The sequence below is a fragment of the Paramormyrops kingsleyae genome, chromosome 16, assembly GCF_048594095.1.
Source record: "Paramormyrops kingsleyae isolate MSU_618 chromosome 16, PKINGS_0.4, whole genome shotgun sequence".
In the NCBI taxonomy this organism is placed as follows: domain Eukaryota; kingdom Metazoa; phylum Chordata; class Actinopteri; order Osteoglossiformes; family Mormyridae; genus Paramormyrops; species Paramormyrops kingsleyae.
Window position 1 is genome coordinate 20,653,443 of NC_132812.1, and position 27,539 is coordinate 20,680,981.

General features: G+C 46.0%; 1 protein-coding gene across 1 annotated transcript in view; it reads left to right on the top strand.

Moving 5' to 3' along the window:
• The window catches only part of hs6st3b (heparan sulfate 6-O-sulfotransferase 3b), a 91,637-nt gene extending 72,043 nt beyond the window's left edge, over nt 1-19,594 (top strand). The window contains exon 2 of the mRNA XM_023793069.2: nt 16,042-19,594. Coding sequence (XP_023648837.2) covers nt 16,042-16,762 — 721 coding nt within the window. The 3' untranslated portion in view covers nt 16,763-19,594. The remainder of the gene's footprint in view (nt 1-16,041) is intronic.
• Nucleotides 19,595-27,539: the final 7,945 nt, after the last annotated feature.

Genomic DNA, 27,539 nt, shown 5'->3' on the forward strand with positions numbered 1-27,539 from the left:
ACATGTTTACATCCCCTTGCCTGTGAGCATCCCCTTACCTGTGAGCATCCCCATACATGTTTACATCCCCTTGCCTGTGAGCATCCACATAGCTGTGAGCATCCCCTTACCCATATGCATCCCCTAACTCATGTGCATCCCCTTACCTGTGAGCATCCCCATAAGTGTTTACATCCCCTTACCTGTGAGCATCCCCATACATGTTTACATCCCCTTACCTGTGAGCATCCCCATACGTGTTTACATCCCCTTAGCTGTGAGCATCCCCATACATGTTTACATCCCCTTGCCTGTGAGCATCCCCTTACCCATATGCATCCCCTTACTCATGTACATCCCCTTACCTGTGTGCATACTATTACCTGTGGTCATTTCCTTATGACCAGCACCCCTTCTGAGAATCTAAATGCCTAAAAACAAACCGTCATGATCATCTCCAAACACGGCCAGCTCAACAAAACAATCGAAGGACAGGGCTACTTAAAATGCACTAGTGGACCATTGAAAGCAGTGATCAATGTGAATAATGCCGCTTGCATCTTCTTTGAATTAATTTGTTTAAAACTCACCTGAAATTCTGCATTTGTAGACAGACGACGGCTGTGCAGGGACTTTCTGTGGAACACAGGTACTTTAGAGTGTCTGGAAGATCCGCTCCCTGAATTAATTATCGTATTATTGACATTTAGGAAAACTTATTCCACCTCAAGGTTAATAGTAGAGCTGAAGTTGAAGTAAGATGGAACGGTCCATAGCTCTTCCTCCCAAATACTTTGCCCTCATTCTCATTCTTTAAAAGCAACTTCTTTTGTCTCTCTGAACATTTAATATTGGGCTGGTCTTTTTGAGGAGGTGCTTAGATGTAGCATCGTTATACGAATTAGAGAAAGTCCAGTAAAATGGCATCCAGCCTCCTTTGATTCCTTGATCGGGAGGGTGGAGTCTAGGCAGGGCTGGGGGAGGGGAGGGGTGTTGTTTTGGTGGGGATGGGGCGGGGTGGAGTCTGGGCGGGGCTGGGAAGGGGTCTAAGTGGGGCTGGGGATCAGGAAGGGTGGAGTCAAGGCAGGGCTGGGGGGGGAGGGGTGGAGTCTAGGTGGGGGTGGGGTGGGCTCTAGGCAGGGCTGGGGAGGGGTGGGGTCTAGGCGGGGCTGGGGATCGGGGGGTGGAGTCTAGGCAGCGCTGGGGATCGGGGGTGGAGTCTAGGCGGGGCTGGGGATCGGGGGTGGAGTCTAGGCGGGGCTGGGGATCAGGGGTGGAGTCTAGGCGGGGCTGGGGATCGGGGTGTAGTCTAGGTGGGGGTGGGGATCGGTGGTGGAGTTTAGGCGGGGCTGGGGTGTAGTCTAGGCGGGGCTGGGGGAGGGATGGGGTGGAGTCTAGGCAGCGCTGGGGATCGGGGGTGGAGTCTAGGCGGGGCTAGTGGAGGGGCGGGGTGAAGTCTAGACGGGGTGGGGATCAGGGGTGGAGTCTAGGCAGGGCTGGGGGAGGGGTGGGGTGGAGTCTAGGTGAGGCTGGGGGCAGGGTGGGGCGGGGTGGGAATAGAGCCTAGGCGGGGGATGGAGCAGGGACTTGGGCATCAAGGTCACACATTCTCTCACATGTTTAATAATGAGACACAGCTGGATGACACCCACATGTATCCAAGGTATATTTCAGACACCCACAGCCCCATTTTATGTTCAGGTTTTGAACAGGATATTACGTAATGTGCGATTGTGTGCACTGTACAGTGGGCAGCAGGCTTCCAGGCTCACTGCAACAGGCTCCAGGCTCAATCCCCCCCTTCCCATAACCCCACACATCAGATAAGTAGTGATGGATGGATGGATGCATCTAGAAATTAACACGCAATTTTGTCTATTTACACAATGGGAAGGATTTAAATGCATCTTTAAGCCACTGTATGAGGCGTACAGAGGAATTACCTGCCTGAAGATTAGTGACAGGAACCAAATTTTTCACAGAACAGTATCTGAAAATGAATCTGGTGCAGTCAGGCACCTACAGTGATTATGCTGGATGCCAAACCCACTCAGACCTTCCCAGTACTTCTTCGATGCTGGCCACATGGGGAAGCTTCCCGATGCAGTGTTTTACTGGGCCGTCTTCTATCATTATTCACCCCCAGGAAGGCAGACTCATGATTAGACATCCCACGAAACTGAGCAAGCTCCGTAAATTGAAGTCACAAAGTCATTGTAAGAATAAACTGTTTGATGTCACATAAACGAATTATGTGTAATGTCATGCCGGACGTTAGCCAGTTTGTAATAACATTTGGTCGGCCGTCTCGCAAAATGCGTGCACAGGATCCGAGGAGAGGTTTAAATGCCTGACTGCAGATGGATCTCAATTGGGTTTGCTAATAACATGATGCGGGTCAAGTCAACCAATCGGGGGGAAGCTTCATCTCACGCTGGCTCTGGCTTTCAGGGACACCTTTAGAGGGGAGGCTGGGAAGTATGATTACATCAGTCCTGAGCATCACTGTATGATATGCATCACTGCATAGAAACAGCAGCCAGGGCGGGAAAACTCGTCTGTCTGATAGATGTAGCGCACGATGACAAAATCAGCCTTTGCGTTTCCCTCACACAATGACGTTTTATTAATAGATTTGTCTACCAGCTGTTATTGCACAGAAGCATATTTGGTGACACAGTGTTCACAGGCGAATGCTTCTCTGTTAGAAACAGGAGATGAAATAATCAAACACTGATAAAATCTGTCCTTGGCATTTCAGCAGACAGAAATTGATGATGGAACAGGAAGCGGCTTTCATAGTGAGCTAGCGTGATTTCAGCGAGGCCGGCCTCCCCATCTCGCGTTATCAATGATACAAGGCAAGCTTTTTCAAAGACTCAGTATCTCTGCTGGCCTCAGTCGGCATTACTTTGGATCTCATAAATGATCGGTTTCCATGGCGAAACGTAGGCATTTTTTGAACTTACGTGATTGATAGTGCATTATTTGATTTTTTTTTCTGATTTCATAAGGTTGTGACTCAGCCTTTCACTTGAGATGCATTGAGCCATTTTTATCTGTATGACAGCAAAAGCCAATCACATCATTTCACTCAAAGAATACTCAAGTACTCAAGACTTGAGTATTGAGTCACAACGGATTCACAATGTCTTCCATGGAGCTTCAAGAAAAGGTGCTGGATAAGCAGCAGATTAATTCCCAGGGATGATGTGGAACTTTTTCCAGAGTATCAGTGGATATTTACAGTGGTGAAGGCTTTGGCATCTATATGATAAAGATCATTCCGTAGCCTATCCCCGTGCCCCCCCGCGGGACACTCCATATATCACAGCAGCATTCGCAGTGCACATTTTCATTTTACCTACAGTGGTTCTATAGGTATCTTTTGGGACTCATCGATTGTACATAAGTGTAGCAGAAGGCGGATCCAAAGAGACAGTGGTCCAATGGAAATGAGATCACTTACATCGAGTCTGCAGCAATTAGTACATAAACACTTTGTCGATTGCTAAACTGGCCAATAATTGTTATGGTAAACTCTCACTAGGCAAATGTCATCATGATGGACAATTTCTTTTCATCTGCTCCTTGGACATATCAGTAGCTCTGCATGTTATTTAATGAAAGTATCATTACAACTTTGTATAAGACAGAAACTTCCATAAAACCCCCGAACATATAATCAACACAGAGTCTCTGAGGATCTTAAATGCCCCCAGCAGGGCACTGTGACTTGGCCAAGGGTAGTGATATACTGTAGGTGATACCCCTCCCTGTTCTTCACACAGTCACTCTGTCCTCTAATCTCTCCCTCTCCTTCATCACCTACCCTTGCACATTTGCCCCCACATCGCACTAAGTTGTGTTGTATTCATTGTACTTCTGTCTTATAGTTTCGTCGAGATTTCTATAGTTGTATATTTACTGAATGTTATTATATTCTGTATATTTTTAGAGTATTATTTGTCTAATTTTATGTGGCACAGTTGGGGAAGCTACCAAAATAAACATTTCAGTGTACGTTATACAAGCAGCTCTGCATGTGATAAATGAAACTCGGAATTTAGTTCCGTGTTTTACTCCCACACCCTGACGTCTGCTGTTTGCTTGCCCAGGCCTGCTTCCCCTCCACTGGGGAGGCCAGTATGTTACTTTGGGAGAAAACACCTCTACAGGGTTTAAATCAGGACCAGGCCAGTTATCTTTCCCGTCAGTTGCTAACACAGTGAAATCTGTTGGATTTCTGGGGAACTCGGAGGCTGGTCCTGTGCTTTACATTGAGTTTTGTCCCTTTCATCTCCATCTTTTACTGTCAGAAGTTTCACACCCGTGGTGTGGCCTCAAGTGAGCCTTCTGATTGGACAGTTGGGTGACAGGCAGAGTTGTGATTGGAAAATGCGCTGGTTGACACATCCATTTGAGGATACTAGACGGCAGGAAACATTTTGGCTGGAAGACGGGGTGCTATTCTGATTGGAAGGTCGGGCGACTCAAACGTGGGCCAACGCCTGCTTTGCACAGTGCGGCCATGCGGGGCACAGGGACGCTGGGAGACGGCAGGACGGGGATCATCTCTGGATGCCGTCTCCTTGGTAGTTTCTCTGGCTGCATCACGTTTTGCAGCCCTTTGTTTTCTACTTACCTTTCATAATTGTCCATCAACCTTTGGTATTTAAGTTTTGTATTTACTTAGATCTACTCTGCTGTTTATTTAATTCTATTTGTATATTTAATTGTGTTATTTTGTGAAAAACTCTAGCACTTTATCCAGCGTGTTTCCTACCTATTGCCCTGTGCTGCCAGACGTAGGCCTCAGATCCTCCGCACTGGCTGAGTGGATGAATGATGGACGAATCTCCCGTGTTACATTAAGCATCACCACAGCATATGCCTTCACCGAAACTCTTTTGTTTATAATTAATTGGGAAGGACCTTTTTAAACTTTAATGGCCTTCACCGCCAGGCACGGCAAGAAAGCTGAACTATTATTATTCACATCTGACAAAGTGTTTACGGTCATTACCATTTCGGTTTGTGACATTTGATGCTCGGGGTCTGACGAGGTCTGTTTGTTCCTATTCCCTCTGATCCTGGAAATCAATGCTTTGTGGAAGCGCATAGCACCTCTGACTGGGTAACTGTGTGCCGGGTTCGGCTGAGTGAAGCCGATGATTAAGGCTGAGCAGTGAGCAGGAAAGAATGGCCTTAAAAACTGGAACTATGTGGGAAATGTGACATGCATGGGATCTGAGCCCAGAGGATTTATACCCTGCAGTGTTAACATAGTTCTGTGTTCAAATCTACCAGTGAAGCCGCACACATAGACTCCAGTGTCATCATACTGGGAAAGTAGCGAATGTACAGACTCCCATATATTAGGAGCATGATGGTAATACTGCGGTGAAAGGGACAGCAAAGTACATTTTTGAATGTGTATCTTTATATTTTTTATTACAGATTAAAAAATGACCTGAGGCAAAATTTCATGATTGCATATACACAGGGGTGGATTAAGGTGTACAGAGGCCCCTAGGCTACAGTAGTCTGTGGGCCCCCCATCCCCGCCCCCCTCCGCGCCAATGGGGGCCCCCTTGCAGGCTGGCACACGTGGGGCCCCTAGGCTTAAGCCATATCTAGCCTGTGCATTAATATGCCCCTGCATATACATGTTAATCTGCACTTTTTTGTGTGTGTTTGGGCCCCAAGTTTCGGGTTAGCATCTGTATGTACTGTATGTAGTTCATCTACTGAGCAAAATTACCGTAAATTTACTTAAGGGAAGTTACGCTAAGGAGACGTCCCTGGGAAATGACCTGAGCTATCGACGCTGGACTAATGTATCTTTTCATGATCCCTCCACGAGATTGAACTGAAGCAGGTGTAGGCTCGGGGGGGTTAAATCAGGCTCACTTAGACAGTTTTGAAGTTTCCAGCTGTTTCTCCCAATGCAGTCCCCAATGTTACGCGCAAACAGACTTTTTCCATTCACGTCCTGATTCCACCTGCAGATCAGTTACATCATCAATAAATCCCAGCAAGACAGTTCCAGAGACCTGCACTCCTACCCAAGATGTGACAGAATCTCCGCCATGCTTCCCAGATCTGATGTGATTGGGCTCCTTTTTAGCTCCTCTCCGCCCATATTCTACGTCACCGTGGCCCCCTCCTTTCCTGAGACAATGCTGGCCATATTTGTTTTCCTTCTCTAATTCTAATATATTCTTTCTCTCCTTAGAACCGACATGATGCTTGTCTCCCTCAACGTAGGGCTTTTACTCTCCTGTCAGACTCTTATTCACAGAGTGAATTGCTTGGGTTTCGCCCCCCCCCCTGCTCTATGGAGGTTCACTTTGTTATTTTAGCCTTATCTTTACACCCCCCAGTGGTGCTTCTGTCGTCAGCCAGCCTCTGTCTTCAATGACATTCCTCCTGTTGTCTTCCTGTCTTTCATTCTCTTCTTCCTCCATTGGTTTCTTTCTTCCACATCATTGCTTTTCTGATATCCAGTGGTTTTAATTTATTTTTTATTTTTTTGTAGGAGGGGGCAGTAATGGACAAATCTTCGACGTAATGTGTCAGATCTAAGACAAAGATACAGAATACCGGCACACCACAGAGCAAAAGGGAGCACATGCCAAATCCTCACGTTACCCTCGAACAGGGATTAAACACAACTAATCTCATCATTCTAACATGGACAGTCATGCATGCCAAGGAATATCAAAGCTTATTAATATCACCTCTTAATCATTTGACCTGTAATTTGTTCCACCAACATTCATTTTGTATCGAAGGGAACATGGCAGTTTGTTCTTGGGTCTCTTCAAGTTACCAAAATACCTTAAACGTTCATTGCTTCTCCAACTGCCAAGAAAGGGCACAAGTTCCTCTTTTAACGGTCACCAATTTTGTAGGATGGGGACGTTATCCTGTGTGGATGCATAGTCACACCGCAAAAGAGCATCCATTGAGTAAGAAACCTGTGTCTCAATTTCAGGGTTTGTCCAAAGCCCGAAGGAGTGGATGGAAACTGAAACTTCATAAATTTAACAGGATGCCTGTTCTCAGTAATAACTGGATAAGTACATAGTAAAATGAAGTGCTACATTGTAAAATTAAGTGCAAATCATCCAGTTAAAGAATGGATTTGAGATAAATATGGACATTATTAAATGTGACACAATTCTTGGGATTTATCATTTCATAGGATCTTGATTTTACTTATTAGTTGTCATCATTATCTACATTAAATACAGTTCTGGGCTCAGTCAAAGAAAATAGCAGTAAGTTTTCTCAGAAAAAAAGACACAGTTTAACATCAGAACAATTGACAGTAACACAATAGAAAGTAACAGGGATGTATTGTGGTCTCCAAAACGTTTCTGATATCTTGTCGGACGGCTAGATCAACACTACTTCGGTTCCCAAACTTCAAACATTCTTTTCTTAAAAGTTCATTGCTTCTCCATCTGCCAAGAAAGGGCAGAAGACTTCCTAAGACTTTGCATGGTACTATATGTGGTACAAGAATAGAGTTAAACTGTTTAAATAGTCAATTTGTATACACATTAATTAGAAGATGCAGTACTGGCTGTAGTGACTCCTATGACTTCAGATTTGAATCACTAGTATATTACATTAAATTCTTAACTTTGAAGATTAGCCAGTGTGCTGCTTTACTTTGTGTTTTTGTGTAGAATGGATGCTGAGTCACAATCAGCAGTCATGCAATACGACTGTTAATCTTCTCTGACTCTGTGTGGAGCCATTAAAGCATTACAGAGGGGCAGCATTTACATTTTTTAACATCCAATTGAAAGAATTCTGCATAAATAATACAGTCTGACTTTCTTCTGTTTAGTTTTTTAATGCTCCTGTATAAGGAACTGGGCTTTGGTAGATGGTGCCCTTGTGTTGTGAAATCGTAGAGTTTATTTTCAATTTACACAGATCTCACCTCAAAAAGAGGTGGAATTATATGAGTGGAATAAGAATCAACAGGCCAGTAGATCGCCTTCATTATTATTTTCTCATTATCCTAATTAATGACACATTTAGCACATTACATTGCAGTCGCTCGGTGGATCCTTATACCCAGAGCAATTTATACCTGTTTAGACCAGTTTACACAACTGAATATCATAGGCTACATCAAGGCCACTCTTGACCAATCAGCATTAATCTTATTCTTGCTATTTTCTTACGGCCTCTATTAACCTCTACTCTGAAAAGCATCGCACGTCCTTCCCAGAACGCGTCAAACTGTGTGTCTTATTAGAATGTGCCAACATTCAGTATTTAGCTGGTATGGCTGAACCAAACCTTTAATTATTATAATGGCACTCCCCGGGGGGGGGGGGGGCTGTTCTTTTCCCCACAGCTTGGCCTTTTCACAGTCTGGTGGTTCAAAGTTCAATAAAAACAGACACAACATCTCAAGGGCATGCGGCGATGGACCTGCCCCAATTAACCAGCCAAAAACAAAAAACAAATTGAATATTAATGTTTGGCCTCAGTGACCAGCATGAAAGAGGAACTGTGTATGAGTTTGTTAACTTTTCAGCCTGAAGCAGTTGGAAGGATGGTCATTTTAAAGTATACACAATGCACCAAAATGCACCACAATGCACCATTATTATTAAGTGTAACTAATGCCTTGAGTGAACAGTCCTATAGAATCAGGCCCCCTTTGGCCCCCATCTGGACCACCGAGGAGGTGACTGGAAGTGTTCGCGGTCCGCCCCGTCGGTACCCACTCATTTCCTGAACAGCGACCTGAGCCGAAATGCACCGCGTTTCTGCGGATGACTTTCTGCTGTCACAGCCCCGTGGTGTTGGGAAATTATAACATGTGTATTTTGCCATTGTTGTGTCTTCCTTTGAAACTTATAAGACGGAAGCTCGACTCAACGGAACTTAAAGAAAAAAATCGATCGTTGAATCTGATTTCTTGCTTGATGTACAGTTTAATGAAATGCAATAGCTTCGCCGTCATGCACCAGCATTTAAAGTGACCGTAAATAACACGGATTAAATATCGTCTTGCAGCGTCCCGATAAGTTCAGCGTGCAAAAAGGCGTTCCTGCAGGGGCGAAAGCCAAGTCAGGCTTCATCATTGCTCGTTTAAAATTGAAATGTCACACTGGAGGCAGGACAAAGGAGCTTACATTAAATCACCGAGCTCCACTGGAAACAGTTTTAGGTTGAGTTTCCAGCACATCGAACCATGAAAACTATTTTTGAAAAAAACACCATCACTATGGGAACGCCAAAGCCGCACGAGCACGAGTTTCAGTGGTATTCGATTCCCCATTTCAGTCCTTTATGGACCTGCAGCCTTCTGGTCTTATGAGTTCTGGCGCTGTGATGCCTTATATTTTCTGTGGACGCGGTTTAAGGCCATACGGAGCCAATGAATATGCCAGATCATACTGCGACTGCTGAACATTCTGTTTGCGAGGCCAGTTGTTGGTTCGTACTTTAAACATGCTGAGAGAGGACGATTAGGTGATGGAATGAGGTGACATTTATCCCGTCGTAAACTTATGGAAAAGTTTGCCTCCGGTTTTGGGCTTTTCCGAGGGATAGCATATCTCTGTAAAGTGGCGGGGGGGTGAAGGCGGCGCAGTGGTGCCCCCTCCCATGCAGTGCCGAGCAGTGGAAACAGCCTGAGACCGCAGTGACCCGCCGGCTCCCTTACAGAAGCCAGAGGGGGCGACTGCACGTTTCTGAAGTGCTGACCCAACAGCGCCAGAAGCTGACACCGGTGTGGCGAGTTTCGCTTGAGTGGGCGTCAGACGCGGCTTCGGCTCCGAAGGTCAGCCTGAAAACAGTTACCGGGTGCCTCCGACATAGCCAGCCCCCTGACGTAGCACTATTTATAATGTTCCTTCTATCATAAGGTAGGGGGCAGCGTTGTCAATAAAGATTTCGAGTGTGTAACGGGCATACCAAAATCTTAATGAGAGGCTTGTTAAATCGGACGTCCTGATTTCGCCTGGTGATTAGCTTCTTTAACCAATCACAGGGGGCAGTCTGTAGCTCGCAGGCTAAGCCTCAGTAATTGTGATCAGAAGGTTGCTGGTTCAAGCCTTATTATTATTATTATTATTATTATTATTATTATTACATTGCTCTGTACAGCCCTTGCAGATGAGCATGTTCCTATGTTTTGTATCTATAACATGTCCTTTAACAGAAGGCAGTAACACAGTAAAACAGGGACACCCTAGAAATCTGTGCACCTTGCCGCTTAACAGAAAACACTGGTTTTAATTAATGCGATGATGTCATATGATGAAGTCTGTGATTGGTTTAAGGAGTGAATGCAAGCCCTTCCCTTGTCGACCCTAGGACACGTCAAACTCAGGCAAAATCAGGACTAGATTGAACTAGAAGAATATTGTGGATAAACAAGTTATGCAAACAAAAGCACAGGAAAGGAACTGAATCACAGAACATACGTCCTGAATCTCTGAAAACCCAGACCTGGGAACTCAAAACAGCTTTAATTTCATAACATGATGCGTACGTATATATAACACAATGCGGTGAGATTAGCTCCAATACTTTGGTGCGTGGGTGGAAGATTTCACGTGTTAGATCCTGTGCCTGGAGATACAACATGCCTGTTTGTTTACATGTTTCATTAATCAGTAGATCAGTTCCTTAGCTTCCTTAGCTTTCCCCGTTCTGACGTGTAACATGATGCACTTTCTGCAGTAGCAAAGGAGTCACTCGCATTTCGGCCTCCATAAAGATCCCCTTTCTGCACTTTCCCAGACTCTGACACCCTGATCTTCAATTCAGTCTGCCGCCTCCTCCACCAATCCCCACCCCCCTCCCCCGCCCAACCCGGTGGAACACCAGCAGGCGTAGGCTACATTTCCAGTTTCCGGCTCTGGTGGTGTGCAGTCACGAGGAGTGCCAGCGACCTGGATCTTTGTCATTAAAGTTAATTACAGGCAATTAAAGTGTGGGGGGGTCTGAACAGCATGGCTGCCTGGATGATCTGCATCACAATGGCCACCCATCCCAGCCTTTGTCTTCTGCTGTTTTGGGGGGGGGGCTGAGCCACATCCCCACACTGACCTGTGATAACGCACCTGTTTATGTCCTGAACCGTCAAACCCTCCATATTCAGCCCGTCTCCTGTGTGGTCCGTTTGGACACAGTCAGCTGCCTTTCCCATGTTCCGATTCCAACAACAAGTAGTTCCTCTTCCCCCTTATTTTCCTGCCTTGCGTGTGCTCATGCGCCTGGGCAATCTGCCCGTATTCATTCTCTGCATGAGCCACGTAGCAGAGATGGGAGTCCGGCACACTAGGAAGAGTCCGGTACCAACGGGTTCCCATGTGACAGCAGACGGACATAAAATTATTCATGGTTAGCGTCAGGGATGACCGATAATTGTATTTGTGTAATGACCTCGGTCTTGTACTCTTAACGAATGTCGCCATCGTTTAAATCCCTGCCCCCCCCCCCCACCGAAAGTAGTTGATTACATTAAAATGAAACCCCCCATCTCCCACCCACTTCCTAAGCAAACAGACCATCATCACCTGAATCCTGTTCTGCATGTAGCTTAATAACTCTTGTTGAGCGTGTCGCCGAATCATTCGGCGATGGAGGACAAGCCAGCAGGGGGCAATGAACGATGAGCAAAATGCAGAATAAATACGAGCATTTGGGTTTGTTTGAGACGTTCTGGCACCGAGGAACCTAGTTCATCAGACCCCGAGGCTTCCGACAGTATTGCTGTCAGCAGTACGGCAGACCAAATATATAAAGGGCTATCTTGGTCCAATTAAAGGGATTTACGTGTTGGATCACATCAGCAAATGGGAACCCAGGGATTTATACAAGAGAAGGTCCTGAGAGACAAGGACAGAGCCTGCTGGGTGATGTAATGAGGATGGCTATTTATACCTGCCTTTCCCGTTGCCGTTCCGCTGGAGCCACACTTGGGCATCGTGTGAAGGAGCCGCAGTTGCAGTTCGCGTCTCCCGGCGCCGTGTGAATTCCCCTACCGTAAATGCATCCCATTTACCAGCCATCTCAAGCTTTTTTAATGACGGTGAAATACGTAATGTGCCTCATAAGTGCTCAGCGTCCACACCTGGAACGCTTACCTTAATGTGTCATTATTCTATGCAGTGGAAATGTGGTACATGAGTATAAATGGCGGGGCTGTGTGGATCGGGGGCGGGCGCCGGGCATTTTAATAAAACGCTCCTCGGTCTTCTGTGTGGAACCTGGTTGAGCTGTACGAGCTGGAATGAGAGCCGCGCATCCCAGAGAGCTACAATATGGCTGGCATTTATTATTAATCTGTGATTTGCCGAATTCAGCGGCAGCTCCATGCCACAGCAGCTTCCAGAACATTCAATCGTTACTCGCTGTTATGCTGCTTTTCTTATGTGATTCTAGCTAAGAAACGGACCAAATTATTGACTTTGTGTTAAACCATTCCCATTGGTCTCTGCAGTGGTTTCTGCCATGACGGTGTGAGATTAGAGCCTATTGCGTATGTGGGCGTGTCACCTGTGGTCCGCAATCACTGACATATATCCGAGTGGGGAGTCACCGCAGAGACACGGCGGGAAGGCCTGGGCTTCCGGTGGCACTCTCCGAAGGATGTATCCCGAAACGACCCCTCTAGGCTCTCCGGGGGGCATCGGAGGCATTGGCAGGCTGCGTCTGCGTACCCTGAGACAGGCTAATGAGGAAGCGACGCAGGCGGGAAGGGGGCGGATTCGCTGGCAGCTGACGGAGCGCTGATCCCCTCCCCCGCCCAACCTGTCGCCCCCAGCGATGCAGCGGTGCTGCTCTTTGCAGTTACTCGTCTAAACGTCGCCGCCTGCGCCCTGCGTTCTCGTTACCTCCTGACTCCGGTCCTGTCACGTTGTCGGGATCACGGGGAACACGAGAGCTGTTTCTTTGAGCTCCTGTTTCCGTTACCCTGCCCCGTCTGCATTCATTCTCTAATGGCAGGAATAAGCTGGGAATATCTCTATTCCCTTTGTTATAATAACCTTTTAAATTGCATTAGAGACCATTTTAATTCAGCTATCTGTGTCATATATTGTTAATTACTGTACAGATATGCCAAGTTAGATATTCAAAACAGATGTTTAGCAGAGTGGAGTATGTTTACCCAGTGTGCACCTCTGCTACTCTGCTAATAACTGTCGTATAGAGGTGACTGGAGGTGGCAAACTCTAGCGCCACCTATAGGTCTGTCTGCTTCATTGCTCTTGCCCCCCCCCAAGAACACTGCGTGCTCAGGCTCCTGCAGCCGTCGCCGTGGGGATTTGTGGCTACTCGCACTCCCTGTTCTCGGTCAGCAGTATCCCAGCCATACGTGTCACCCAAGGACAATCGGGTTGTCCTCCAGGGAGCGACCTTGCTGCCCCAAGGCATTGTGGGAAAGCATCCCCGGTGTCTTACATCTCACTGGCTCTGAATTACAGGCCTCGTTGATCAACAGAAACCATCAAATTAATTTGGACAGGTGCCAGCCATCATCTTTCAATTCCAACCACCTCCCCTCCCCCAGTGATTTTCCCACCCCCAATTCATTGCAATAGGCTGGAGAATTTACCTGGCAAATAACAGAATCACAGCTCCTCTATCAAACAGCGATCTGAAATCAATCCAGTACAAATATAATACGAGGATACAGAAGTCTGTTCAGTACTACCGTCAACTGATCTAAATTCAGTCAGCGAGAGTACAGCTAAGGATGCTTGAAATTATTTAAAGAATAAACATTTCAGCATGTAGGAGTGTGAAAGTGAATCATGTACGGGAGGGGCTGCCGCTTTGCCGCAGAAAAGGTCAGCCGCCCCAAAGTGTTGGCGAAGCTGGCAGCTTGGCGGAGTTGGATGAGGATCCTGAGCGGTGCGTCTGTAGCAGATGAGACCCGCGATGATGGGCTGGCCGCAGGGAGCCGGCTGTCACCCGCCAAGGCAGCAGGCTGGAATCAGAACCCCGGGAGAGGAAAATAACGGACGGCCCCTAATCGCGGTTTCTCCCGGAGGACGCTGGGATGTGCCGGTTTGTCATTTTCGGGAGGTAGCGAAGTTTGCACGCGTTTGCAGGTCCTGGTTGATAAGGTCAGCCCAGAACTCCGCATTTCTGCTGTCATGGATCCTTCTCGCAGCTAGCGCTTGGCTGTTATAGCATTTGTAGTAAACGAATAAGAGCCTTTTAGGCTATGGTCTGTGTGTCACGTTTAGAAGCAGCCCTGCAGCACCGGTGTGCTGCTAAACACCGAATACGGATGATTTCCCTCCGTCCACGTGGCCGCTCTGCCTCCAGCGTGCCGCTCTGCCTCCAGCGTGCCGCTCTGCCTCTGTGGGTTCACTCATAGACAAAACCTTCTAGAACATTTTGAGTTTAGCCCTTAAATTTGGTATTTTTTGTATTTGTCAGTAAAATGATATGGCATTACCTTTAATTAAAAGCATCCCTTTCAGAGCACAAAGTGTCAGAACTTTACATCTCCATGAGCTGTTCATATGTTAAATTTAAGAGTTTAAGAACAAGCCCATGCCTCATAATCCTGATTAAGGGTTTAGCGATCGGGTTAAGCTGGCTTTGAGTAAGCGGTGTTCAGGCACAAAAGTGAACATGATTCTTCCAGGGGCCATGACAGACTTCATGTTTCTACAACATCCAGATTCGGTTACTGCAGTAAACATGACAGCTCCAATTCTAACATCAGCCCGACGCAGTAGGAGCGGCTCAGGGAAGTCGACGGGCTGAACAGCCGTCCATGTTGGTGTAGTGATGGGGAGACAAGAGTACAAGTCTGTGTGTGTGTGTGTGTGCGTGTGAGCGGGTTTACCTATCCTTATGGGGACATAATGTCCCCATAAGGGAAAACTCTATTTTATAAAAATCGGTGACTGCTATGAAAAAAATAAAAATGCAAAAACTCTTGTATTTTGTTAGGTTACTTATGGTTATGGTTAGGGCAGGGTAGGGGTTAAGGTTGTCATAGTTAGCGTTAGCATTTTTTGCATTGAAATGAATGAGCGGTCCCCATAAGGATATGTTTACCCTACATGTGTGTGTTTGTGTGTGTGTGAGTGAGATAGAGAGAGGGTTCATATAGGCATAGGGATGCTAGACGTTGTACCTGCAGTGTGTGTGTGTGTGTATCTGTGGATTAGGTTTATATTACTTTTTACCATTTTTCAGGTCCCTACAAAGATCTGTGACTGCAATGAAAAAAGTAAAAATGCCAAAAGTATTTTGTTTGGTTACTTACAGGTTATGGCTAGGTGGGGGTTAGGGTCGTCATGTTGTGATTAGAGTTTTCCCCATTGAAATGAATGGGGAGTCCCCACAAAGATATAATTACAAACCTGTGTGTACCCTCAGAGGTAATGCTGAGGTTAGAGAACTGTAACCAACAGCCTGTAAATCAGGCAGAGGAAGAGTACTGAGTGTAAGTAAAAACATCACAAAAGATGTGATGTAACATATGTGTAGCTCAGAAGGTTAGAGATCACTGCTCATGTTCGGAAGGTTGTGGGTTTCGATCCCATGGTCGGCAGAGTAATCATGTCTCCACTGGGCACTTGAGTGTGATCGTTATCCCCGGCGGGGGCGCTGGCCAGCCCAGGTCTCTGACCCTCAATCATATGTCACTCTGCACAAAAGCGTCTACTAATTATATAAACATAGGTGTAAGTGTTGAGGCGAGCTCTGTGAAAATGCCCGTGGAGATAAAAAAAACGCTACGGCTCTGGTGTGGATTCAGAGAGAGGTATGCGGCCAGGTCTGGCGGGAGCTTTCATCATGCCCTACTGATAGATCTCCAGCCCTGCAGCTACCAATCCATGTGGATGCCAGACTAATGATTGTTTTAAGGACTTGCGTGGCCTCAGCCGGGTGGATTTGGGTGACAGGCGGTGTGGGATGTTCTGCGGCGGCTGTGAGGGTCACATGATGCCCATAAAGGTGTTCTGCTTTTCTCTGCTTCTGTTCACCTTCCGTTAGTTGTCGAATTGAGACCCTTGTTTCCTGTGTCTCTGCCACCCCCTGTAGGAACTTCTACTACATCACGCTGCTGCGCGACCCCGTGTCACGCTACCTGAGCGAATGGAAACACGTGCAACGAGGCGCCACCTGGAAGACGTCGCTGCACATGTGTGACGGCCGCTCGCCCACGCGGGACGAGCTGCCCACCTGCTACCAGGGCGATGACTGGTCGGGGGTGGCCCTGTCGGAGTTCATGGACTGCCCCTCCAACCTGGCCAACAACCGGCAGGTGCGGATGCTGGCCGACCTCAGCCTGGTGGGCTGCTACAACCTGTCCTCCATGAACGAGAGCGAGCGGAGCCGGACCCTGCTGAGCAGCGCCAAGGCCAACCTGAAGAACATGGCCTTCTATGGCCTGACCGAGTTCCAGCGCAAGACGCAGTACCTGTTCGAGCGAACGTTCCGCCTGTGCTTCATCTCGGCCTTCACGCAGATCAACAGCACGCGCGCTGCCGCCGTCGACGTGGCCGAGGACGTGCGCCGCCGCATCGAGGCCCTCAACGGCCTGGACGTGCAGCTCTACGAATTCGCCAAGGACCTCTTCTTGCAGCGCTACCAGTTTGCACGCCAGCGGGATCGCCACGAGGAGCGCATGCGGAGGCGTGAGGAGCGGCGCCGGCTGCGTGAGCAGAGGGCCTTCCTTGCCAAGCACCGCCAGGGGGCGGAGCCGGATGGGGCCGAGGTCACCACCACCCAGGACTATGCGAGTCAGGTGGCATGCTGGTGATGACATCACCGCGCCGAATTGCAGCCCCTGGAGGAAAATGGGGCTAAAAAGAGACCAGCACTACCTTTATCTCTCTCTCTCTATTTCTCTCCCTCATCACACTCTGTCATTCGTCCCTTTTCACTCACCTCCAGTGTAATCTGGTCTCTGATGTTCTCTGAAACACCCCAAAGTCGCCAGTCCTGTGGCTCGCACAGTAAATATACCTTGGAGCATCTCTGTGGTGTCTTAACGTTTAAACTGGGCACACTTAATTGGTTTACATATTTCTGTGTCAGAATTCCCGCTGCAGCCATTTGGCATTACGGTTATTATCATGCAAGCGTCTTTACATACGACAAAGGAAGATATACCATTAGATACAGCAAAAATAAGCTGAACATGTACTTGTAATAAGAATTTGAAGGACTGTGGGTATCAGGCAGGATGCAGGCAAATATCTAGCCAAAAAAATCCCATTCTTTTAGGTGAATCAGGATAATTGTAGCTACATCTGTTGTTCGTGTTTGTGCGGCAAGTTTCATAATGAACAACGAAAGGAAAAATTTAAGTCGGCGTTTACCTCATGAAAAAAGAGAACAAGCTTAATTCCAGCGTCTAACTCGCTGTGTAAGTATGAGGTCCACACGTAAAAACATCAGTTTCACAACCTGCTATTTTAAGTTTTCATTGATCGATATAATTATGGGTTAGAGTTTACAAGAAGCAGAAACACAAAGAAAAATTATGTGTGGTAGCAATTCATGAAAAAAAAAACCCAGCGCAGACCTGAAATATTTAGAGCAGCAACCCAGAAATGGGTGTCACAAAGATAAAACAGAGTCAGAATCTCTAGATGCGACATGTACATTTGAAACAGGTACTTAGTGTCAGCCGGGAGGTTCTGCACTCTGAGGTCTTTAATCTCACGCAAGTCTTTGATGGCTTAAAGACACGCATTGCAGTGTAGGTACGTTTGTCTTGTATATATTAAGGCACAATCCGAGTGCAACACTTTCTCATTTATTTGCAGCCTTTGAGCTGCTGTAAACATTGCAAATGGAGGCAAGAGGAGACATTGTGGTTCTCGCTTTTAAAGCCATTCTTCTCAAGTGTTCCTTTAGGGCCATTTTCAGTAGTAAAACAATGTTGATGACGTGCTGATATGCAAAAAACACCTGAGGGGGGCCTAAAAAATCTGACACAGTTTAGTTTAGCAGGTCTCTGTCTCACCTTTTGCAAGTTCCTTCTTTTAAAATGCCTAACTGTCCCGAATGACCCCGCAACACTGGCATTCTGTAACGTGTCGTCAGTGAACGAAAAGAATGAAACGTTAAATGCCAGCCTCGCAAGGCCCCCTGGAGAATCTGTGACTTTATGGTCCCAGGGTGTGTGCTTAGGCGTCTCATCTACCTTCCCGAAATGACATATGTGGGATGAACCTGCAATGGAAATGGCGGAGAGAGGCCTGCGGAGATGCCAGGGGATCATTATTGTTATTATTATTTTTATTATTTTCTTCTTTATTATGGTCATGAAATGAAGGTCGTGTAAAGTGCGCTTTGTACCCCTTGAAGCCCAGGATTTTCCGAAGAATCTGCTGCCATGAATAGACCCCTCAGATGCTCGGAGCCGTGGAGACTGGGCGACCGCCGGCTTTTGTTCCAGCACCATTTGCATTATATTAGAGTTAATTGCCACTTTCACCTGGGTCACGCGTCTGATTTAGCTATTTCAGGAGTTAGGCTTGGTGTGTGAGAGATGGCAGATGCCCTGTATCGCACTACAGGGGTGGCCCTTCTGCCCCATGCCTGCCATGCTAAAGTCTCAGAGATTTACGTTTATTTTTGTTGGTTTTTGTTGGTCTCCTATCATGGAAAAATCTTCACCCGCATGAAGGTCAAATGAGGCATAAATGTTCCGATTCAATTTTGCTCGAAAACAATGCAGATTTCATTCGAGTTTTTCAAAGAAAGTAGAGACCTTGCACAATTTCTATCCCCTCACCGGTGAATTTTAGGAACATGCTGATATCCAGGTAGATGCTGACAATATCCCTGGTAAAGATGCTCTTGTTTCCAAAACAAGAAGTTTGTGGCCTTGTGGATGTGTATCTATATATGATAACGTGTGTTTCTTCATGTCAGTGTGGTCGTCTTCCTGCTTATGTGTGCCTATGTGTGTGTGTGAGAGTCTTTGTGTGAATGTGTCATATCTATTGAAAAAGGGGTCTCGCAGGCCGAGTTTCGTAATTTCCATTCTTCCATAGCTGGAGTTTGGTTCCTCGGAGCTACGACGGAAAGTTCCCAAAGAAGGATGGAATTTTACACACCTGATACTGTCACCACACTCTAAATGTTTGGTCTCTAACGTAGGAAGCCCAATACACATAGTCTAAGCCGGCTGCAGCCCCGGTGAATGCTGTCAACAGACAGGTCAAGGGATTCACCACATTTTGATGAAGCGATTCCAACACAAGGTGCTTTTTCCTGAATGGTTGGCATCAAGATTTTGTTACTCATGTAATCTGTGTTTGAGATCCACCTGGAAGACATGTGGCAGTTGCCTCTTTTCTGGGGGAAAAAAAAGTAAAAAAATAAATAAATAAAAAAACATGTCTATGTTAAGAACACATTCTTCAGATATCTACGGTGTGGCCACACAAAGTTCGGCCATTTCAAAGTTATGTGTGAGTCTGTATGTCCGCATCTAAATGATTGTTATGTATACAAAATGGAGGCCCCAATGCCACTCAGTGTTGCTACTTATATAAGTGATTCTTCTGACATATTTGAAATGCTGACTGGATCAAAATATCAAAGATGTTATAAATAAACAAAGAAGGAGAACATCTGCAGATGGTCCTCGGTGGTTAATTGGAGCCTCTCAAATCACATGGAACCAGCATTTTTTACTTGTCTTGTGGAAAATCAAACAAAACAATTGTTTTGTTAAAAGCGATTCCTTAAATGTATACATTTAATTTAGAAATCTTCTAAATCTCATCTCAGTCAGAAACATAAGGGTTCTTAAAGAGACAGGTTTCTAAAACCGTTAGAGGCTCTCTGTCATTATGGATGTAAGGTACATTTTCACTCTTTATATGAGACAGAGAGACCAGACTTTTGGGTAGAGAGTGAAATGTCTGATATTGTACATTTGCTTGGCTTGCCAATCCACTTGTATCATCAATAAAATCTCCCATTCCATCCTCCACTCTCTGTGTCCCATGGTTCTGCCCCAAACGATGAGATTTTCACTCCCGGTCCTGGTCTTTCCCAGAAACTAATGCTGGCAAGTCTTCACAATAGGAAGGCACAATGACCCCTGGGGTGAAGCAATATCAGGAATGACCCTTACCCACCACGTCAAGCCAGTGTACGTCAGGATTACATCCGGGATGACACAAAGGTCACAGTGATGCAAGCCTCGACCTCTGACCTCCCGTCCACTAACAGTGATGGTGCAGGAAATTCGACTAACTAGATGTAGACAGACCTACAATGAGAGCAGTTTCAGAGGATGCTGCTGGGCAGAATCGGCATGGAAAAGAACTGGGTCACTTTGGTCAATTAACCTTGAAGAGGTGAACAGAGTTTCAGAGGGAAGAGGTTTACCCAGGAGTTAAGAAACTTTATCTGGAAAAATGAACTCGCTTACCCATAATACACCTTATTACGGGAAAAAGCGCATCCACAAGCATTAGGATGTTTTGTTTTCACTGAAAATAGCCAAGAAGAGCAGCTGCCTTTTTAAAAAAAAGTGTGAAACATCATAAAAACTGATGTATGGTAGTTTGATGAATCTGCTGTCCTGCGGTCAGGGCTGTAAGCGTAATTGACCCTTTATATGTCCATCCTGACTGTGTGCTGTCACTCCAGTGCATTTAATGCATCCTAACACTCCAGCCGCCATCATACGCAAGAGCAGCGCCATGGTCGGACATGCGTGGGCGGCACTGTCGTCCCCCGCAGGGCCGGGTGGCAGAAATGGCAGCAGATCGTGAAAACATCCCGAAGCGAACCAGAGGTGAAGCTGCCACTGACCGCCGCTGACGCCTAAGACTCAAAAACTGCAACAAAAAGTGCTGACGTATGTGGCTGCCTGCCTTTTTTTAGCTTGCGAAGTGAGCAGAAATACGATTCTGCAGAGGGGACCTTTCACAGCCGTAAACAGTGACTCACTGTTTCCTGCTCAATCCCGGGGTCTTGCGTGTTTCGGGGGTCTCGTGTGTTTCGGGGAGTCTTGCGTGTTTCGGGGGTCTCGTGTGTTTCGGGGAGCCTTGCGTGTTTCGGGGGTCTCGTGTGTTTCAGGGAGTCTTTGTCTTGGTCTTCTGCCAAGTCATTATCAAAGCTGATTTTGTTAAATACAAGAATATATTCATTTAGGGCTGCATTCTTGAAACAGTACACTTTACTTTTATTTAGGAATGTTAAAAATTCTCAGATTAGATTTGCTGTAATATCTGAAACATTATTGAAGTTCAGCAGAAGTGAGTAATGAATGGCTCATTGTTGCCTCAGCCTTTCCTGAGGCTTCAGCCAGAAAATAAAATGTGTAGCAGCTCATCTTTCCTACTTCTACACCTTTGGCCAAAGAGACAGCACTTACACCGCAATCGAAACTCCATTCTCCTGCTCTTTTTTAGGCCTAGAAAAGGAATTATAGAAGATTAACTTGCAGTTCACTGATAAAAGACAAAACAGGTTTTACTACCTTGGTGTCTGGAATTATGGCTGTGTTCTTACAGAAGACCCAAATATGCTCTTGAAATAAATGAGGAATGCAAACCATGGGCATTAAGAGATGGTTTTGGAGTATAGTACACATCACAACTACTGCTGTATCCAGCACAACTGACCTCTCAAAATGTTTTTCAATGCAGTTTTATTGTTGATTTGAATCCTGTCAAGTCTTTCAATTCCTAAATCCCAGAAGACCCATTCTGTGCAAACCTGCTCCTCTCCAAACACTAGCGTGACGTTCACCCACGGGAAGCTATAACAAGACATAAAAACTGCATGGAGTTTTAAATATTTAACGTCATTGTACATGGAGAACTGAAAGCCCTTATGAGCGTCATTCCCTCTGCGAACAGCGTACAAAACTCTGCGCAAGCTTATGCTTTCTGACAGTTCTTAATTTACAGGGGAAATCTCGAAAGTTGATTAATGTTACAGTTCAAGGTTGGTAGCAGTTTTATTTGCAGGAAAAGGTTTAAACTGCGATATAAAATCAGGATATTTGAGAGGGATCAATTAAGAACATAAAAAATATTCAAGTAGAAATTGAATATATAAAAGCAGACAATGTTAAATAACGTGTGTAAGAGCAAAACCACATGGGATGAGGCTAGGAGGAAGGGCCAGGGAGGAACAAAAAACAAAATCAGTGCTGAGTTGTAGATATCGTGAAAGGGTGCATGTTCTGGGGAAGAACAGACACACACACACACACAGGTTTGTAATTATGTCTTTGTGGGGACTCTGCATTAATTTCTATGGGGAAAACTCTAATCCCAATATGATGACCTTGGTCCCCACAATGTAACATAAACCTAATCCCCCCCGCCCCCCACCACACACACACACACACACACTGCAGGTACTACATCTAGCATCCTTATGACCAATCTGTATGGTTCCAAATTGGACCACTGTGAAACTAATTCTTGATCAGGGTGTGTAATAGTAGGCTTTGTTCTGACAGCATGAGGTAGCATTTTTAATGTTGTATTACAGCTCACACTCATGAAGTGCTGAACACTCTATAATGATATGGTTTATAGTGATGCAGTGTATTGTGGGTAATTCTTGCACTTTTACTTTCCATAACTGCAAATAAATCCAACATAGGCCACAGGCACTCTGGAGCCAATCCCAGGAAATTCAGTGGTACGATACTGGACTCCAGTGGACACCAGTGCACAACCACACAGAACACGCAAACCGTCACGGGAACATGCAAACCGTCATGCAGAGCCGGGGGCAGGATGAAGTCTTCTAACTTTGGAAGCACAGTGCTCCCTGCTGAGGTGACATCCCTGTTGCCTGACTGTTCCTCCTTTGATGGTGAAGATCTCTTCACAATGGTGTGACTTGGTCTTCATCAAAGGTTTGAACTGGCTGTACCTCCAAAAAGGTGAAGATGCAGGTGTCGCATTAAGCAAGCACCCCCCTCCCCCACACTCTCAACCAAAGGATACCTCAGCAGTGCCCCCTGCTGGACAGGCATCTCTAATCTGCCCATAGTGTGTGCAACAGAATGGACAATACAGGGCTATGGCCTATGCAGGGCACAACCCTGTGCTGAGTGCATGGTCAGGAAAGTGAAGGAAGGATGGAAAAGATGGTTTAAAGAAATGTAACTCTACAGAAAGACTTAAAGGGTAATGTTCATTAACTGCACCTTCAAAATGCCTTTTTAATGCATTCATAAGCAGCATGTAAGTATAATGTAGCACCCTAACATACCCTGACTGCTTTATATACATTAATAACAAACATTATATGATAGTAACAAACAATATAATCTTATAATGTTATTAATGTATATTAAAGCTGTTAGGATATGTTAAGATGTTATGATATATTTACATGCTGCTTATGAATGTTCTATGAATGCATTATGAAGGTGCACTGAAGGCTCTATGAATGTATAATGAAGCAGCAGTTAATGTAAAGCATTACCAAATTAGCAATCAGTATTTAAAAGCCCTGCATAACATTTAGCGATGTTAATTTCTACCTCTGTGCAGTAAAAATTCATTGATGCCTGCATCCATTTTCCATACCATGTATCAGTTGTTCCAGGGACTGACTGACCACTTTCTCAAAAGCAAATGTTTGTCACTTTGGGTAAAAGTGGCTGCTCAGTAATAAGCGTAACGTACCCGTGCAGCATAGGGTCCCAGTATATCTAACCCGATAATTAATATATGATTAACGGTTGCCCTATTATGCCATTTCTTTGATTTTCCATTTTCATTCTGGGTAAAATTGTCCCAGTCTCCTTGACAGGGGCGCTGGGTACTGGGTGAGTGGAGTGGCGCTGCTCTCCACCATTACCGCCTTCGTCTCCATTCAGACGCCTGGAAGCTCATAGCCATTACATGTGATTATTTTGCTCTGGTGGATCATAATGGATCAAACTCGTTTGCTTGGACCCTATAATTACTCTCATTTGCCTCTGTGGACGGAGCGATTGGACCTGCTCTTGAGGCAGGGAAAAGGCCATTTTTTATTGAGGTGCTGCCTCATTGTGTATCTTTCAGAAGAACGGAGAGATGTTCTCCTGCATCTCATTAAAAGGGGAGAACTGCGGGCAGATCTGTCAAGGCACATGTTTAATATCCGGGAAGCGCCTGGTGTTGGAGAAACAGAGCATCTTTTAAGTGTCATATATTTATTTATTTTTCTTATTTTTTTGCTGAAATGGTAGAGGAGGAACGAAGATCCTTTATCGTCACGGTTGCAAATTAATTTTTGATAGGGAAACTATCAGATCAAGATCATGAAGACAACTGATTCATTCTGCGTTACATAAAAGCCAGTGTCTCTCAGCTTCATTTGTGTCACAAACACAAGTTACATTTTTGGTTATAAATTATAAAAGATCATAAAAAATATACATACTGCACACTAAAACTAAGCATATGGATATTACTCTCTTTTTTGCATTTTTATAGGCAGTGGAGCCAGCTGTTCTGTCTTGCATTGTTTGATTTTATGAAATGAACGTGAATTGCATATCAAAATCTTCTTTGAATGTAAGACACAGAGCCGCTCTTTGGTGTCATGCTGATGACAAATGTCAGGCACAGGTTTGGGGCTCTGCAGGCACTGCTTATCATTGCAGTCATACACAGGCATCTCAGTGATCTGCAGCTCAGCTCGAGCATAGTGAAGAAACGCTGTAGATCTAAAAATAATAGGTTCCCCTTGTAAGGTGTGATGCTTCTCACCCTGGCATTACACTGACATCTACAGCTGGTTCTGACTCAGCCGCTCTCGCCCGTTGCCTCCGGCACGCTGAGCTGGAGAGCACGAGTACACACACCCGCAGTCCTGTGATGTTCACAAACAGGAAGTGACACGCTTCATCATGTCCAGACCATAATACTGAGCCTCTGACACCCCCGCCGGATGGGGGGAGGGGTCACCCTTTCTCCATTGTTTTGTCAAAGGCTTCAGCAATAGGACTCCACATAAAAATTGGAGAAGTAGAATTACTACTAGGCAGGTAGCACAGTGCCACAATATGAATTTTAAATTAATTAATTTTTATATATCGCCTCTCACCACACAATAACCCCAAGCCAATTAACAAGAGTATGCAGTGGTAATGGCGAAATGAAGCTTCATGAACCATTTGCTGTATTTTCTGACCACACTAAATGGTGCTCTCCGTTAAAAAAAAAAAGGTTGAAAGCATCACTGCACTTCTTGTTCTATTTGCATGGAGTTTGCACGTTGTCCCCATGTATTTGTGCAGAGTTTGCATGTCGTCCCCATGTGTTTGCATGGAGTTTGCATGTCGTCCCCATATGTTTGTGTGGAGTTTGCTAGTCATGGAGAAAATGACACTTCATGAACCATTCGCTGTATTTTTTTACCCCACTAGATGGTGCTCTTGCTTTGCATGTCCTCCCCATGTTTCCCAGGTTTCCTCCTGCAGTCCAAACACATGCAGTTCAGCAAATGGAAATTGCCCATAGGGTGTGAGTGTCTGTGCCCTGCAGCGAGACGGCCGGCTTTCCACCCAAGGTGTCCCAAGCTGCCTGCTGCCCTGTGCTGCTTGGGGGAAGCTCCAGATGCCACAGGACCCTGGGAGAAGCGCCTGGGAGATGGAAGCATGCATGGTAAAGACAGCTTCCAAGCCCTCTGCTAAAATACTCAAAAATGACCAATCGTGCAAAATCTATCAGTAAAGATACTTTGCAGAAACCACACAAACAGAACAACTGAAACTGACTGATGTCACTGTCTCATCACCATAAATTAGAATTTAATTGCAGCTGCACCGCGCACCAGGTTAGAACCAACATCCCGCTGGAGTTGTATAATAAAACCTTACTGGTTGCAGCCGCATCCTTTCAGAGCACCACCCGACTGTTCTTGGTGACGTGTGTGAGCAGCCAGCGGCAGACGTGCAGCCGGCATGCGGTGCATACCAAGGCCGGCCTGCCTGAGCACACACCCGCCTGAACCGCTAATTATGTCCGGTTGTGCTACCAGGCGTGGGAACGGCGCCCCAAACTGCAGCGAGTGACGAAAGGCTGACGCCACCGAAACAGGGAGACGCGGCACACACAGAGAGCCTGGCGCCATTAAAAGGAGCTGCCGGGAATAGCGAAGGTGCCACAGGCCAGGCAGGATCATGGAAAGTTGCAGACGCTGTTCCTGTAAATATCCAAACAGCACTGTGCCTTGATGTAATTGAGAGGCCAGGAAAATATCAGTCTTTGCCCTCTTCCTGTGATCTGAGGAGGCAAATACAGAATCTCATCCATCCACCGATCATCCATGACCGTTTACCCAGAACAAGATCTGCAGGGAGCCTGGAGCCAATCACAGGGAACACAGGGCACTGGGCAGGCGGATACGGGGCTGGAATGCCGGTCCACACACTGCAGGCCATTCAGATATACTACCTGCGGCTTTTTAAACAGCGGGAGAAAACTCACAGGAATACAGGGGGACATGCGAGCTCCACACACAGAGAAAGGAGGCCCAAGGGTGGCAGGTTACACTGCTGCTATATTACTTTAATATAATTTCTTCATTTTCATAATGACTTCATTGAAAATGCAATAATAGTAAAATTATAGTAAAATATACTGGTATACATTTATTGCATTGTTAATTTTTTTATTGATCTCCAAAAAAGGGATAAAATTTTATTGCTGAAAGCTTGTAATATTAAATATGAATATTCTATAGCTTTAATTATGAACGTCTTTTCCTGGTTCCAATTACCATGGAGTTTATCCCTCAAGTTTTGATTTGAGATCCTAGTGGTGGGGCGTAGCACCACTTTCCGGGCCCCGGACACAGTAGTGTGACAGGCAGATAAGCAGAACTTATCCTGTAAGTTATTATTTATTTCTACAATAACAGAAAGGATTGAAATTAAAAACCAGAATCCAATTAATTACGGGGCCTTTGGAGGGCCCGCCCTCTAGACGGGGCCCTGGTTAGTCAGGCCCTCCAATTAATTACGAGGCCTTTGGAGGGTCCGCCATCTAGACGGGGCTCGGGTTAGTCAGGCCCTCCAATTAATTACAAGGCCTTTGGAGGGCCCGCCCTCTAGACGGGGCCCTGGTCAGTCAGGCCCTCCAATTAATTACGAGGCCTTTAGTGGGCCTGCGCTCTAGACGGGGCCCTGTTTAGTCAGGCCCTCCAATTAATTACGAGGCCTTTGGAGGGTCCGCCATCTAGACGGGGCCCTGGTCAGTCAGGCCCTCCAATTAATTACGAGGCCCTGGTTAGTCAGGCCCTCCAATTAATTACGAGACCTTTGGAGGGTCCGCCATCTAGACGGGGCCCTGGTTAGTCAGGCCCTCCAATTAATTACGAGGCCTTTGGAGGGCCTGCCCTCTAGACGGGGCCCTGGTTAGTCAGGCCCTCCAATTAATTACAAGGCCTTTAGTGGGCCCGCCCTCTAGACGGGGCCCTGGTTAGTCAGGCCCTCCAATTAATTACGAGGCCTTTGGAGGGTCCGCCATCTAGATGGGGCCCTGGTCAGTCAGGCCCTCCAATTAATTACGAGGCCTTTTATAGGGTCCGCCATCTAGACG